At 72.3% G+C, this 15,528-nt stretch overlaps 2 protein-coding genes across 2 annotated transcripts in view; both read left to right on the forward strand.

The window, feature by feature from the left end:
• Positions 1–247: 247 nt before the first annotated feature.
• On the forward strand, positions 248–7,715 carry TMEM145 (transmembrane protein 145). Its single transcript, XM_072848191.1, has 15 exons — positions 248–421; positions 1,564–1,638; positions 1,707–1,784; positions 2,317–2,403; positions 2,485–2,586; positions 2,654–2,738; positions 3,026–3,097; positions 3,164–3,232; positions 3,318–3,398; positions 3,587–3,665; positions 3,955–4,048; positions 4,124–4,296; positions 6,642–6,762; positions 6,831–7,031; positions 7,344–7,715. The coding sequence occupies exons 1-15, from the start codon at positions 248–250 to the stop codon at positions 7,569–7,571; spliced, it is 1,719 nt and encodes a 572-aa protein (XP_072704292.1). The 3' UTR covers positions 7,572–7,715.
• A 952-nt stretch (positions 7,716–8,667) lies between these two features.
• The window catches only part of MEGF8 (multiple EGF like domains 8), a 30,408-nt gene continuing 23,547 nt past the window's right edge, over positions 8,668–15,528 (forward strand). The window contains exons 1-10 of the mRNA XM_072848220.1: positions 8,668–8,759; positions 10,860–11,071; positions 11,770–11,933; positions 12,187–12,396; positions 12,998–13,178; positions 13,677–13,765; positions 13,848–14,061; positions 14,315–14,495; positions 14,752–14,897; positions 15,106–15,225. Of these exons, the coding sequence (XP_072704321.1) occupies positions 10,900–11,071; positions 11,770–11,933; positions 12,187–12,396; positions 12,998–13,178; positions 13,677–13,765; positions 13,848–14,061; positions 14,315–14,495; positions 14,752–14,897; positions 15,106–15,225 (1,477 nt within the window). The 5' untranslated portion in view covers positions 8,668–8,759; positions 10,860–10,899. The remainder of the gene's footprint in view (positions 8,760–10,859; positions 11,072–11,769; positions 11,934–12,186; positions 12,397–12,997; positions 13,179–13,676; positions 13,766–13,847; positions 14,062–14,314; positions 14,496–14,751; positions 14,898–15,105; positions 15,226–15,528) is intronic.

The following is a 15,528-nucleotide window of genomic DNA, read 5'->3' on the forward strand; positions in this document are numbered from 1 at the left end:
CCCGTGTTATACTGGGCGATACTGGGTGGCACTGGGCGATACTGGGAGGAGGGCGCTGTGCTGGCAGACTCCCCCGGGGCTGCCTCGCTGCCGGTGCCGCTGCCGGTACCGGGGTGGGGGGGCGTGGCCTGTGCCGGGGGCGGGGCCGCTGCCGGTACCGGGAGGGGCGTGGCCTGTGCCGGGGGCGGGGCCGCTGCCGGTACCGGGGGGCGGGGCCGCGCCCGGGAGCGCGCACGGGCCGGGGGCGATGGGGCTGCGGCGGCGGCGGCGGCGGGGGGGCGCGGGGGGGCCGCGGCCCGCGGGGGGGCCCCGGGGGGCCCCGGTGCTGCTGCCGCTGCTGCCGCTGCTGCCGCTGCTGCTGCTGCTGCTGCCCGCGGGCGGCGGCGCCAAGTACGTGCGGGGCCGCATCAGCACCAAGGAGGTGAGCGGGGACCCCCGCGCTGCACCGGGACCCCCCCGGTTGGCACCGGGACCCCCTTTCTGCGCAGGGCCCCCTCCCCGGGATGCACCGAGACCTTCTCTCTTTTGCACCGGGATCCCCTTTTTGCATGGCGACCCCCACCCCTTTTGCGCCGCCACCCCCCCGTCCCCGCTTTGCGTCGGGGCCTCGTTGGCACCGCGACCCCCTTTGGCACCGGGACCCCTCCCCGATCTGCACCGGACCCCCCCTCCCGGTTTGCAGCGGGACCCCCCCGTTTTGCGCCGCGACCCCTCATTTGCACCCGCCCCCTGTTTCTCTTGGCGGGGGTCCTGGGAGGCTGTGGGGCCGGGGGGCTCTGGGGTCCGGGGGTCGGGGACACCCCCCCCGGCTCCCACCCGGGCCCGCTCGGCCGTTGCCGTGGAAACCCGGAGCAGGGCCGTTGCCGTGACAACGGCGGGGATGCAGGGGGTCCTGGGGATGAGGGTGCCCCCCGGACCCCCTCGTGTCCCCCCGTCCCCCGTGGGGCCCCCGGGCCCTGCCGGGACGCCGTGTCGCCATGGCCACAGCCGGATCGGGTGGCACCCGGGCGCCTGGGTCCCCTAGGGATGGGGGGGCGGAGAGGGGGTCCCCGGGGCTGGGGGGACTCTGGGGTCCCTGGGGTCCCTGGGGTGCAGCAGGGGAGTCCTGGGGGCAGAGGGGCTCCCGGGCACCTGGGTCCCCTGGGGATGGGGGGTGGAGAGGGGGTCCCCGGGGCTGGGGGGGCCCTGGGGTCCCTGGGGTGCAGCAGGGGAGTCCTGGGGGCAGAGGGGCTCCCAGGCGCCTGGGTCCCCTTGGGATGGGGGTGGAGAGGGGGTCCCTGGGGCTGGGGGGCCCTGGGGGTCCCTGGGGTGCAGCAGGGGAGTCCTGGGGGGCAGAGGGGGCTCCCGGGCGCCTGGGTCCCCTTGGGATGGGGGGGCGGAGAGGGGGTCCCCGGGGCTGGGGGGGACTCTGGGGGTCCCTGGGGGTCCCTGGGGTGCAGCAGGGGAGTCCTGGGGGCAGAGGGGGCTCTCGGGCGCCTGGGTCCCCTGGGGATGGGCGGGGAGGGGAGCAGGGCTGGGGGTCCCGGACACCGGGGCCCCCCCTGACCGCCCGCTGCCCCCCAGGACTGGGTGTTCCTGACCCGCTTCTGCTTCCTCTCCGACTACGGGCGCCTCGATTTCCACTTCCGGTACCCCGAGGTGAGTGGGGGGCTCACGCCTGCCCCGATGTTGGGGTCCCCCCGCGCCGCTGACCCCCGACCCCCCAGGCCAAGTGCTGCGAGAATATCCTGCTCTACTTCGACGACCCCTCCCAATGGCCGGCCGTCTACAAGAAGGGCAACAAGGTGGGATGGGGGCCGGGGGGCTACTGGGGTCTGGGGGCATAGGGGTCTGCAGGGATTGGGGTGCATCAGGGTCTGGGGGGTTTATTGGGGTCTGGGGGGGCCTGGGTGCTATGCAGGGATTGAGGTGCATCAGGATCTGAGATATATTTGGGTCTGGGGGGTTTATTGGGATCTGGGGGTATAGGGGTCCGGGGGAGTCGAGGGGGTGTGCGGGGATTGGGGTCATCAGAGTCTGGGGGTTTATTGGGGTCTGGGGGTGGTCTGGGGGAGTAAAGGGGTGTGCAGGGACTGGGGTCCTCAGAGTCTGGGGGTTTATTTGGGTTGGGGGGCTTTATTGGGGTCTGGGGGGGTATATTAAGGGGTCTGGGGGGCAGAGGGGGTCTGCAGGCATTGGGGTTATAATGTGGTCTGGGGGGATTATGGTGGGGTCTGGGGGTACGCCGGGGTCTGGGGGCTCCGGCTGCATCGGGGTGCAGGAGGCCCGGGGGGGTCTGGGTGCTGGGGGGGTCCGTGCCCACGCTGTGCCCCCCAGGACTGCCTGGCCAAGGAGTCGGTGATCCGCCCCGAGAACAACCAGGTCATCAACCTCACCACCCAGTACGCCTGGTCGGGCTGCCAGGTCCGGGGGCCTGGGGAGGGGCCGGGGGGTGCGGGGGGTCCCGGGGGTCCCGGGGGGTCCCTGGCTGACGCTCTCCCCCAGGTGCTGCTGGAGGACTCGGTGCGGTACCTGAGCTGCGCCAGCGGCCGCAGCTTCCGCTCCGTCCGCGAGCGCTGGTGGTACGTGGCCCTCAGCAAATGCGGGGTGAGTACCCCCCCGGACCCCCCCCTTGCCATGCCCAGGGCCCCCCCTGACGCCGGGACCCCCCCAGGGCGACGGGCTGGAGCTGGAGTACGAGATGGTGCTGACCAACGGGAAATCCTTCTGGACCCGGCACTTCTCCGCCGATGAGTTCGGTGCGGCCTCAGCCGGGGGGACGTGCGGGGGGAATGTGGGCGTGCAACGCGGGGCGGTACAAGGGGGTTGCAACATGGGGGGATAGGGGGGATATGGGGGCTGCAGTGCAGGCGGGGACGTGGGGGACTGCAATGTAGGGGAGGAAATGGGGGCTGCAGCACAGGGCGGGTGGGAATGGGGGGCTGCAGCGCAGGGGTGACGGGGGGTATCTGTGGGGTGCCCTGGTCGGTGTTGGGGGGCTCATGGGGGATGCGCAGGGGTAAATCACCCCCCACCCCACCCCCAGGCATCCTGGAGACAGACATCACCTTCCTCCTCATCTTCATCCTCATCTTCCTCGTCTCCTGCTACTTCGGCTGTGAGTGGGGGGGCTGGGGCGGGCCGTGCCGGGGGGGGTGACAGGGCTGATGCCCCCCGCCCCCAGACCTGCTGAAGGGCCGGCAGCTGCTCCACACCACCTACAAGATGTTCATGGCGGCCGCCGGCGTGGAGGGTGAGGGGGGGGCCGGGGGAGGCCAGGGTGTGTGTGGGGGCCGGGGTCCCCACGCTCACACCCCCCCCCTCGGCCCCCCCCCCAGTCCTCAGCCTGCTCTTCTGCTGCGTCTACTGGGGCCAGTACGCCTGCGACGGGGTCGGCAGCGGCAGCCTCAAGATCCTGGGTGCGTGGCACGTGCACGGCTCCTCGTGCGACGCACGAGGGGGCTGCACGGCTCCTCGTGCGTGGGTGCGCGTGCACGGCCCCTCGTGCGCGGCCCCTCGTGCGCAGGCGTGCGTGCGCGGCCCCGGCACGGGGCGGCGTCGCAGGGGCACCCCGGCACGTGCTGGTGCAAGCTCTGCTCTCCCCCAGCCAAGCTGCTGTTCTCCGTCAGCTTCCTCATCTTCCTCCTCATGCTCATCCTCCTGGGCAAGGGCTTCACCGTCACCAGGTACCGGGGCGGCCGTGGGGCTGCCGTGGGGTGGCTGTGGGGCACAGGGGACAGCTATAGGGTACCAGGGGCAGCCGTGGGGTGGCTGCGGGGCACAGCGGACAGCTATAGGGCACAGGGGACAGCCATGGGGGCGGCCATAGGGGCCCAGGGGACAGCCGTGGGGTGGCTTTGGGGACACAGGGAAGCCCCAAGCCGCCGAGGCAGAGCCCGCCACAGCCGTGGGGCCGCTGTGGGGCTGCTGTGGGGCTGCTGCGGGGCTGCCCCCCCACCGCCGGTGCCCCCCCAGGGGCCGCATCAGCCACGCGGGCTCGGTCCGGCTCTCGGTCTACATGACGCTCTACAGCATCACCCACGTCGTCCTCCTCACCTACGAGGCCGAGGTGAGACCCCCGGGCCCGGCCCCCCCCTCGCCCCGCCGGGTGCCCCCCGGCCCCACTGACCCGGGGGGGGGGCAGTTCTTCGACCCCGCGCAGGTGCTGTACACCTACGAGTCGCCGGCCGGCTACGGGCTGATCGGGCTGCAGTTCCTCGCCTACCTCTGGTTCTGCTACGCCGTCCTGGTCACCCTCAAGCAGGTCCCCGAGAAGCAGCCCTTCTACCTGCCCTTCTTCGCCGCGTACACCCTCTGGTGAGCGCACGCCTCGCACGGGCCTTGCACGAGGGTGGGGGGCAGCCCGGGTGTGCACGGGGCGCACGGGGAGCGGGAGGCGGCGAAGGGATGGGACTGGCACGGGGAGGCGAGGCGGGACAGGCGTGCGAAGGGCCGGGGGTTGCGCAGGACGGGGTTTGTGCGGGGCTGGGGGTTGCACGGGGACGAGGTTTGCACGGGGCTTGCACGGCTGGATAGGTGTGCGCAGGGACGGGGTCTGCACGGGGATGGGGTTGGCACGGGGCTTGCACAGCTGCATGGGCGTGCAAAAGGACAGGGTTTGCACGGGGATGGGGTTTGCACGGGGCTTGCACAGCTGCATGGGCGTGCAAAGGGCCGGGGTTTGCACGGGGATGCAGTTTGCACAGGGATAGGATTTGCACGGGGATAGGATTTGCACAGGGCTTGCACGGCTGGATAGGTGTGCGCAGGGACGGGGTCTGCACGGGGATGGGGTTGGCACGGGGCTTGCACAGCTGCATGGGTGTGCAAAGGGCTGGGGTTTGCACGGGGATGGGGTTTGCACGGGGCTTGCACAGCTGCATGGGCGTGCAAAGGGCCGGGGTTTGCACGGGGATGCAGTTTGCACAGGGATAGGATTTGCACGGGGATAGGATTTGCACGGGGCTTGCACGGCTGGATAGGTGTGCGCAGGGATGGGGTCTGCACGGGGATGGGGTTGGCACGGGGCTTGCACAGCTGCATGGGCGTGCAAAAGGACAGGGTTTGCACGGGGATGGGGTTTGCACGGGGCTTGCACAGCTGCATGGGCGTGCAAAAGGACAGGGTTTGCACGGGGATGCAGTTTGCACAGGGATAGGATTTGCACGGGGATAGGATTTGCACGGGGCTTGCACGGCTGGATAGGTGTGCACAGGGACGGGGTCTGCACGGGGATGGGGTTGGCACGGGGCTTGCACAGCTGCATGGGCGTGCAAAAGGACAGGGTTTGCACGGGGATGGGGTTTGCACGGGGCTTGCACGGCTGCATTGGTGCGCAAAAGGACCGGGGTTTGCACGGGGATGCAGTTTGCACAGGGATAGGATTTGCACGGGGATAGGATTTGCACGGGGCTTGCACAGCTGGATAGGTGTGCAAAAGGACAGGGTTTGCACGGGGCTGGGGGTTGCACGGGGACGAGGTTTGCAGAGGGCTTGCACGGCTGGATAGGTGTGCGCAGGGACGGGGTCTGCACGGGGATGGGGTTGGCACGGGGCTTGCACAGCTGCATGGGTGTGCAAAGGGCTGGGGTTTGCACGGGGATGGGGTTTGCACGGGGCTTGCACAGCTGCATGGGCGTGCAAGGGGCCGGGGTTTGCACGGGGATGCAGTTTGCACAGGGATAGGATTTGCACGGGGATAGGATTTGCACGGGGCTTGCACGGCTGGATAGGTGTGCGCAGGGATGGGGTCTGCACGGGGATGGGGTTGGCACGGGGCTTGCACAGCTGCATTGGTGCGCAAAAGGACCGGGGTTTGCACGGGGATGCAGTTTGCACAGGGATAGGATTTGCACGGGGATAGGATTTGCACGGGGCTTGCACAGCTGGATAGGTGTGCAAAAGGACAGGGTTTGCACGGGGCTGGGGGTTGCACGGGGACGAGGTTTGCAGAGGGCTTGCACGGCTGGATAGGTGTGCGCAGGGACGGGGTCTGCACGGGGATGGGGTTGGCACGGGGCTTGCACAGCTGCATGGGCGTGCAAAGGGCCGGGGTTTGCACGGGGATGGGGTTTGCACGGGGCTTGCACAGCTGCATGGGCGTGCAAAAGGACAGGGTTTGCACGGGGATGCAGTTTGCACAGGGATAGGATTTGCACGGGGATAGGATTTGCACGGGGCTTGCACAGCTGGATAGGTGTGCAAAAGGACAGGGTTTGCACGGGGCTGGGGGTTGCACGGGGACGAGGTTTGCAGAGGGCTTGCACGGCTGGATAGGTGTGCGCAGGGACGGGGTCTGCACGGGGATGGGGTTTGCACGGGGCTTGCACAGCTGCATGGGTGTGCAAAGGGCCGGGGTTTGCACAGGGATGCAGTTTGCACAGGGACAGGATTTGCACGGGGCTTGCACACCAGGATGGGTTTTAAGGGGCCGGTTTCGCACAGCGCTCGCACGCCAGGACAGCTTTGCACGGGGCTCGCACGCCCGGCGAGCGTGCAAAGGGCCGGGGCTCACACGGGCCTCGCACGCCAGGGGTTGGCACGGGGCTGCGGCTCGCAGGGGCTCCCACAACGGGGCGGGCGTGCGAAGGGCCGGCGCGGGCGCGGGGGGCTCGCCCGAGCCTCGCGCGGGCGTCGCACGAGGGCCGCTCCCGCCGCCGCAGGTTCTTCGCGGTGCCGGTGACGGCGCTGATCGCCAACTTCGGGATCCCCAAGTGGGCGCGGGAGAAGATCGTCAACGGGATCCAGCTGGGGATCCACCTCTACGCCCACGCCGTCTTCCTGGTGAGCCCCGGGGGGGGGCCCCGTGGCAGGGGGGGACCCCCCTCACCCCTGCCCTGTGCCCCCCCCAGGTGATGACGCGGCCCTCGGCCGCCAACAAGAACTTCCCCTACCACGTGCGGACCTCCCAGATCGGCTCCGCGGAGGGGGGGGCGGCCGCCAAGTTCCCCCCCCGGCACGGCTACGGCAACGTCACCTTCATCAGCGACTCCGTCCCCAACTTCACCGAGCTCTTCTCCATCCCCCCCCCCGGCCCCAGCGGATCGCCCGGCGTGAGTCGGGGCCCCCCCTGCCGCCGGACGGCTCCTGGGGGGCGGGAGGGGCCCCCCCAAACCCAGCTGGGTCGCAGCGGTGGGAGAGGACCGCCCCCAAAACCATCCGCATCCCGGGAACAGGAGGGGGGATCCCCCAGAACCCTCCGGGCTCCAGGGAGGAGGGACCCCCCAAACCAGCCGGGCACTGGGGGTGGGAGGGGACCCCCCGAAAGCGTCTGGGTCCCAGCATGTGGAGGGGACCCCCCCCAAACCAGCCGGGCACGGGGGGTGGAAGGGGACCCCCCCGAAAGCGTCTCCGTGCCCCCCCAGCAGGCGCGGAAGCAGGTGGAGGAGACGCCGGCGGCGGAGCGGGGACCCCCCCCCGGGCGCGTGGTGACCACGACGGATCTGGGGGCCCCCCGCGCCCCCCAAAAGAGTGCCGGGGCGGGGGGCGAGGGCCAGGGCCCCCCCTCCCAGCTGCAGGCGCCCCCGCCCCACGCCCACAACGGCTACACCGAGTACTTCAGCATGCACACGGGCGGGGGGCGGCACTTGTAGCCCCCTGCGGCGGGGGGCAGCCTGCCCCACAGCCACCCCATCCCGCCCGCGGGGACCCCAAGTATCGCCCCACAGGGACCCCAAATCCTGCCCCACAAGGACCCCAAGTATTGCCCCAGGGGGACCCCAAGTATCGCCCCAGGGGGACCCCGAAACCTGCCCCACAAGGACCCCAAGTATTGCCCCACAGGGACGCCAAATCCTGCCCCACAGGGATCCCAAGTATCGCCCCAGAAGGACCCCACATCCAGCCCCGGGGGACCCCGAGTCCTGCCCCACAGGGACCCCAAATCCTGCCCCACAGGGATCCCGAGTATCGCCCCACAGGGACCCCAAATCCTGCCCCACATGGACCCCAAGTATCGCCCCACGAAGACCCCAAATCCTGCCCCACAGGGACCCCAAGTATCACCCCACAAGGACCCCAAATCCTGCCCCGGGAGACCCCAAACCCTGCGCCAGTGGGACCCCGAATCCAGCCCCACAGGGACCCCAAGTATTGCCCCAGGGGACCCCAAGTATCGCCCCACAGGGACCCCGAACCCTGCCCCCCAGGGACCCCAAGTATCGCCCCAGGGGGACCGCGAATCCAGCCCCGGGGACCCCGAATCCTGCCCAGCGGGACCCCGAATCCAGCCCCCAGGGACCCCAAGTATTGGCCCACAAGGACCCCAAATCCAGCCCCAGGGGGACCTGAAGAGCCCCCGGGCCCCGGGCCCCGTCCCTGCGCCCCCGCCGCCAAGGGTGGGCCCTCGTCTCCCCGCCCCCCGGCCGCAGCGGGTCCCTCCGCGCCCCCCGGTTTCTGGGGAGAAGGATTTTGCCAAAATAAAGCGATTTCTCGTGTTTCCACGGGCTGTGGAGTGACGGGGGCGGGGGGGGCCGGGAGCCGCCGGAGGCCGCGTCGGGAGCCGCTCTGGCCGCTCGTCTCGCTGGTGCGGCGGCGCACTGGCCAGCTCGTCCCCCCTCCTTTCGCTGCCCCCGGCGGCACCGCTCTGGCCGCGCGTCTCGCTGCTCCGCTCCTCCGCGCCGCCGCCGTAGCCCCGCCCCCGCGGTGCGGCCGCTCTGGCCCCTCCTCTCTCTGCTCCGCAGCGCCGCTCTGGCCCCGCCCCGCCCTGGCCGCTCTGGCCCGTCGTCTCGCTGCTCCGGGCCCGGGATTCCGCCTCCGCCCTGAGGAGCCGCCGCCAGCGGGTGAGGGGCGGGGGGGGGGGATGTATAAGGGCCCTATAGGGGTCCTATAGGCGCTCTATGGCGGTCGGGGGGACCCCGCAGAGCCCCCCAGCGCCTCGGCACCCCTCCGGACCCCCCCCAGCCCCTTCAGACCCCGGCCGAGGCCTGTGGGACCCCCCAGCCCCCGTGGGCCCCGTGGGGGTGCGCGGGGCCTGGAGTGCCCCGTGGGGGGCCCCGCTCCGCCCCACGGGGGGACCTGGGGGGCTGCAGCATCCTATAGCGGTGGGGAGGGGCCCCATAGCATCCCTTGTGAAGCTGGGGGGTCCCTGTGGGGCAGGGTGTCCTCGTGGGGTCTCCTATGGGGCTGGGGGGTCCCTGTGGGGCAGGGTGTCCTCATGGGGTCTCAGTGGGGCTGGGGGTCCCTGTGGGGCAGGGTGTCCTCATGGGGTCTCAGTGGGGCTGGGGGTCCCTGTGGGGCAGGGTGTCCTCGTGGGGTCCCAGTGGCGTTGGGCGGTCCCCGTGGGGCAGGGTGTCCTCGTGGGGTCTCCTATGGGGCTGGGTGGTCCCTGTGGGGCAGGGTGTCCTCGTGGGGTCCCCAGTGGGGCTGGGGGTCCCTGTGGGGCAGGGTGTCCTCGTGGGGTCCCCAGTAGGGCTGGGGGTCCCTGTGGGGCAGGGTGTCCTCATGGGGTCTCCTATGGGGTTGGGTGGTCCCTGTGGGGCAGGGTGTCCTCGTGGGGTCCCCTATGGGGCTGGGGGGTCCCTGTGGGGCAGGGTGTCCTCATGGGGTCCCAGTGGGGTTGGGTGGTCCCTGTGGGGCAGGGTGTCCTCGTGGGGTCCCCTATGGTGCTGGGGGTCCCTGTGGGGCAGGGTGTCCTCGTGGGGTCTCCTATGGGGTTGGGGGCCCCTGGGGGGCAGGGTGTCCTCGTGGGGTCCCCAGTGGGGTTGGGTGGTCCCTGTGGGGCAGGGTGTCCTCGTGGGGTCCCCAGTGGGGCTGGGGGTCCCTGTGGGGCAGGGTGTCCTCGTGGGGTCTCCTATGGGGTTGGGTGGTCCCTGTGGGGCAGGGTGTCCTTGTGGGGTCTCCTATGGGGCTGGGGGTCCCTGTGGGGCAGGGTGTCCTCATGGGGTCTCCTAGTGGGGCTGGGGGTCCCTGTGGGGCAGGGTGTCCTCGTGGGGTCCCCTATGAGGCTGGGGGGTCTCTGTGGGGCAGGGTGTCCTCATGGGGTCTCCTAGTGGGGCTGGGGGTCCCTGTGGGGCAGGGTGTCCTCATGGGGTCCCAGTGGGGCTGGGTGGTCCCTGTGGGGCAGGGTGTCCTCGTGGGGCCCCCAGTAGGCCGGGGGGGTCCCTGTGGGGCAGGGTGTCCTCGTGGGGTCCCAGTGGGGTTGGGTGGTCCCCGTGGGGCAGGGTGTCCTCATGGGGTCCCAGTGGGGTTGGGTGGTCCCTGTGGGGCAGGGTGTCCTCGTGGGGTCCCCAGTGGGGCTGGGGGTCCCTGTGGGGCAGGGTGTCCTCGTGGGGTCCCCAGTGGGGCTGGGGGGTCCCTGTGGGGCAGGGTGTCCTCGTGGGGTCTCCTATGGGGTTGGGGGTCTCTGTGGGGCAGGGTGTCCTCGTGGGGTCTCCTATGGTGTTGGGGGTCCCTGTGGGGCAGGGTGTCCTCGTGGGGTCTCCTATGGGGTTGGGTGGTCCCTGTGGGGCAGGGTGTCCTCGTGGGGTCCCCAGTGGGGCTGGGGGTCCCTGTGGGGCAGGGTGTTCTCGTGGGGTCCCCAGTAGGCCTGGGGGGTCCCCGTGGGGCAGGGTGTCCTCATGGGGTCCCAGTGGGGTTGGGTGGTCCCTGTGGGGCAGGGTGTCCTCGTGGGGTCCCCAGTGGGGCTGGGGGTCCCTGTGGGGCAGGGTGTCCTCGTGGGGTCCCCAGTGGGGCTGGGGGGTCCCTGTGGGGCAGGGTGTCCTCGTGGGGTCCCCTATGGGGCTGGGGGTCTCTGTGGGGCAGGCTGTCCTCGTGGGGCCCCCAGGGGACAGGATCTCCCCACGGGTCCCTACGCTGCCAGCGCTCCCCGTCAGGTCGCTGTGGGGCCAGGGCCCCCCCCCGTGGGGCGGCTCCCCCCGGGCTCACCCCCGTGGCCCCCGCAGGCGGCATGGCCCTGCCCCGGCGCTGAGCCCACGCCCCGCCATGGCGGCCCCCCCGGCGCTGCTGGCGCTGGCCCTGGCGCTGAGCGGGGTGCGCGGGGCCGGCGCCGGCGACTGCAAGGGGCAGCGGCGGGTGCTGCGGGGCCCCTCCGGCTTCGTCACCGACGGCCCCGGCAACTACTCGGTCAACGGCAACTGCGAGTGGCTGGTGGAAGGTGAGGCGGGGACGGGGCCCCAGGGCGCCCCGGGGCCCCCAGTGCTCCTGTCACCCCCGGGGCACCCCAGAGCCCCCCCCCCAGCACCCCTAAAGCCCCCCCAGAGGCACCGCAGACCTCCTTGGGGCACCCCAAGGAACCCCCAGTCACCCTAAAGCCCCCCCCGAGACACCCGGAGCACCCCAGAGACCCCCCCCGGTATCCCTCTAGTCCCTCCTGAGACACCCCAGGCCCCCGGGGGCACCCCAAGGTCCCCTCAATATTCCTACAGCTCTCTCCGGGACCCCCAGGCCCCCGGGTAACGCAAGTCCCCCCTGATATTCTCATCGGGCTCCAAGGACGCCCCAGGCCCCCTTGGGGCACCCCAGGTCCCCCTCCCGTGTCCCTGTAAGCCTTCCCCCAGTGTCCCTGGGGCGCCGCAGGGCATCCCAGCCACCCTAAAGTCCCCCCCGAGGCACCCCAGTCCCCCTGGGCCACCCCATCCCGGGTCCCCTCGGTTTGGGGGGCGGGCAGCGTCACGTCCGTGTGGTGTGGGGGGCGTTGGGCTGGGTCCCCGGGGGCTGGGGACCCCCCTCATCGCCCGGTGTGCGGGGTGGGGACCCGCTACCCCCATCCCGGGGGGCTCGCCCGCCCTGGGGCCCTGCTGCCCGTCCCCGTCCCCGGGGTCTGGGGTCCCCTCTGACACCCCGTCCCCCCAGCCCCCAGCCCGCGGCACCGGGTGCTGCTGACCTTCACCTTCATGGACACGGAGTGCACCTACGACTACCTCTTCGTCTACGACGGGGACTCCCCCCGCAGCCCCCTCCTCGCCAGCCTCAGCGGCAGCACCCTGCCCGCGCCCCTCGAAGCCACCTCGGGCAAGGTGCCCCCGGGCGGGGGGCCGCGGGGGGCGGCTCTGAGGGGCGCGGGGGGGGCCGCGGGGCGGCTGTGGCGCGCGGGGAAGGGCTACGCGCCGGTTGCGGGGCGCGGGGGGAGGCTGCGGGGCGGCCGCGGGGCGCGCGAGAAGAGGTCGGGGCGCGGGGGGAGGCTGCGGGGCGGCCGCGGGGAGGTGTGGGACGGCGGTGGGGTGCAGGGGGCGGCCGCGGGGTGCCCTGACCCCTCTCCGCCCCCCCCAGATGCTGCTGCACCTCTTCAGCGACGCCAACTACAACCTGCTGGGCTTCAACGCGACCTACAGCGTCTCGCTGTGCCCGCGGGGCTGCTCGGGGCGGGGGGACTGCGACCCCCAGGGCCGGTGCCAGTGCCAGCCCGGCTGGGGGGGCCCCGACTGCGCCCGGCCCCACTGCGCGACCTACTGCCAGGCCCACGGCGGCACCTGCAACCAGGTGGGGACCCCTGACCCTGGGGGGCTGGGGCTGGGAGGGACCCCAGACTTGTAGGGATGGGGATGGGAGACCCTTAAACCCACAGGGATGGGGCTGGGGGCCCCCTAAACCTGTGGGGATGGGGATGGGAGACCCTTAAACCCACAGGGATGGGGCTGGGGCCCCCCTAAACCTGTGGGGATGGGGATGGGAGACCCTTAAACCCACAGGGATGAGGCTGGGGGCCCCCTAAAACTATGGGGATGGGGATGGGAGACCCTTAAACCCACAGGGATGGGGCTGGGGGCCCCCTAAACCTGTGGGGATGGGGATGGGAGACCCTTAAACCCACAGGGATGGGGCTGGGGCTTCCCTAAACCGATGGGGATGGGAGACCCCAGACTCCTGTATCCCCAGGGATGGGGCTGTGGGACCCCAGACTTGCAGGGATGGGAGACCCCCAAACCCACTGGGAGACCCCCAGCCATGCTGGAGGTGGAGCTAGGGGACCCCCAAACCTGCTGGGCCCCCCCGCAAGCCCCCAGGGATGGGGCTCTGGGACCCTCCAGGCCAGAGCCTGCTGGGGCCGGGGCCTCCCCCCACGTCCCCCCGTCGTCCCCAGGTCACGGGGCGCTGCGAGTGCCGGCCGGGCTTCGTGGGGCGGGCGTGCGACCTGGCGCTGGGGGAGAACCGGGGGGGCGGCCGCTGGTACAACGTCAGCGAGGGGGACCCCGGCTTCCCGCCCCGCACCGCCGCCGCCGGCGCCGTCCTGCCCCGTGCCGGCGCCCTCTACGTCTTTGGGGGTGAGCCGGGGGGCGGCTGGGGGGCTATAGGGGGCTATGGGGCGGGATGCGGGATCCTGGGGACCTCTGGGGAGGGGTGTGGGATCCTGGGGGCTACAGAGGGCTATGGGGTGGGATATGGGGCTGTGGGGGCTGTTAGAAAGCTATGGGGAGAGTTGTGGGGCTGTAGGGGAGTTACAGAGAGGTAAGGGGGGATATAGGGCCATGGGGGTTATAGAGGGCGGGGGGGGCTGTGGGGGGTTATGGGGGGGATGTTGGACCGTGGGGCGGCTGTAGAGGAGGATGGAGAGGTGATGCGGGGCTGGGGGGCTGCAGAGAGCTGCGGGGAGGGATGTGGGGCTGTGGAGGTCTGTAGGGGGACACGGGATGTGGGAGGCTGTGGGGAGGCTGTGGGGCCAGGCACTGCCGTCGGAGGGCTTCGGGGGGCCGGCACCGAGACGCGGGCAGCCGGGGGGCTGCAGGGGAAGGGGCCGGGCCCTGATGTGGGGTCCCCCCCAGGCCTGGACCTCAACACGGCGCTGGGCGACCTCGTGGTTTACAACTTCACCACCAACCGCTGGTCCCGGCTGGAGCTGACCCCGGCCCCGGTGCGTGTGTCCGTCCCGTCCCCCCCGACCCCGGCCCCCTCAAGCGGGGGGTCCCCGTCCCCCCACTGACGCCTCCCCGCAGGCCCCCCGGCACTCGCACGTGGCCGTGTGCTGGCGCGACGCCCTGGTGCTGAGCGGGGGCGAGCTGGCGGGGGGGACGCTGGCCCGCGACGTCTGGGTCCTCGACCCCCTGCGGGGGGGCTGGCGGGAGCTGCAGCCCCAGAACGGCACCCGGCCCCCCGGGCTGGCCGGCCACGCCGCCGCCCTCGTCGACGACTGGCTCTACGTCTTCGGAGGTGGGGGGCGCCGGGGGGGCTGGGGGGCCGCGGGCCGGGGTCCCCTGTGGCGGCGGGGGGGCTGTGGGGCTGGTGGGGCTGGACTGTCCCTCCGAGCTCTGGGGCCCGTGGGTCGGCCCGTGGGGCGCTGCGGGGCTGGATACTGAGGTGCCTCCCGTCTGTAGGGCGCGTGGGGGGCAGAGGGGCCGCGCACCCCACGGTGGGGGTCCCGGACGCCGGGGTCCCCGTCTGAGCGTGGTCCCCCCGCGCCCAGGTCGCACGGCCGAGGACGTCTTCTCCTCCCAGCTCTTCCGCTTCCACCTGGAGACGTGGGGCTGGGAGCGGGTGGTCCCGTGGGGTGGGAAGCCCCCCGCCGCCGCCGGCCACTCCATGGTCTTCCACCCCCCCTCCCGCACCCTCCTCGTCTACGGGGGGCACCGGCCCTCCACCGCACGGTAGGGGGGGACGGGGGGGGCGGCATCGAGGGGGCTGTGGGGACCCTGGGGGCCACGGGGGGGGGATCTGGGGGGTCCTGGGCCAGGCCAGGGCGCTCCGGCGTGCCCGTGGCCGCGGGGGGACCCCGCGGGGGGGCCCCGCATCCCATCCAGCCCAGCGTCCCCGTGCCCCATCCTGTTCCCCCGTCCCTGCGACCCACGGCGCTGTCCCCACGTCCCCCCGACCCCCGGCGCTGCCCCCACGCCTGCCCCCCAGGTTCAGCATGCGGGTGAACACGACCGACCTCTTCCACGTCGACCTGCGGCACTGGACCACGCTGCGGGCCCGGGACGGCGCCCGCGGCCCCCGCGAGCGCGCTTTCCACACCGCCACCGTCATCGGCGACTACATGGTGGTCTACGGTGAGCGGGGACCCCCGGGGACCCCCACGGCGGTGGCGGCGCGGTCCAGGGCGAACCCCGAGACCCCCAGGGACCCGCCTGCCGTCGCTGTGGTGGTGGTGGCACACGGTGAGCGGGATCCCCGGTCCCCGCTGCTCCCCGGGGGGCCCCCACCCCCCCCAGATGGGGGTCCGGCCCCCCGGGGTCAGCCCCCGCCCCGTCCCCGCAGGGGGTAACGTCCACATCCACTACCACGAGGAGAAGTGCTACGAGGACGAGATCTTCTTCTACCACCTCGGCTGCCACCAGTGGGTCCCCAGCGCCGAGCTGGCCCACGGGCTGCCCCACGGTGAGGGGGGCGGGGGGCTGCCCCACGGCGGGGGGGACACGATGTGGGGCTGCCCCACGGTGAGGGGGCGGGGGCTGCCCCACGGTGGGGGGGACACGAGGTGGGGCTGCGCCACGGCGGGGGGGGACACGACGTGGGGCTGCCCCACAGTGAGGGGGCGGGGGCTGCCCCACGGTGGGGGACACGACGTGGGGCTGCCCCACGGTGGGGGGACACGACGTGGGGCTGCCCCACGGTGAGGGGGACACGACGTGGGGCTGCCCCACGGTGGGGGACACGACGTGGGGCTGCCCCACGGTGAGG

The sequence above is a fragment of the Ciconia boyciana genome, chromosome 30 (assembly GCF_034638445.1).
Source record: "Ciconia boyciana chromosome 30, ASM3463844v1, whole genome shotgun sequence".
In the NCBI taxonomy this organism is placed as follows: Eukaryota; Metazoa; Chordata; class Aves; order Ciconiiformes; family Ciconiidae; genus Ciconia; species Ciconia boyciana.

Bases quoted from the DNA above. Each gene is read 5' to 3' on its own strand.
- TMEM145 (XM_072848191.1), top strand. From the start codon at position 248: ATGGGGCTGCGGCGGCGGCGGCGGCGGGGGGGCGCGGGGGGGCCGCGG. The intron at 422-1,563 runs GTGAGCGGGGAC...GCTGCCCCCCAG, and splicing joins GCCGCATCAGCACCAAGGAG to GACTGGGTGTTCCTGACCCG. The intron at 1,785-2,316 runs GTGGGATGGGGG...TGTGCCCCCCAG, and splicing joins TCTACAAGAAGGGCAACAAG to GACTGCCTGGCCAAGGAGTC.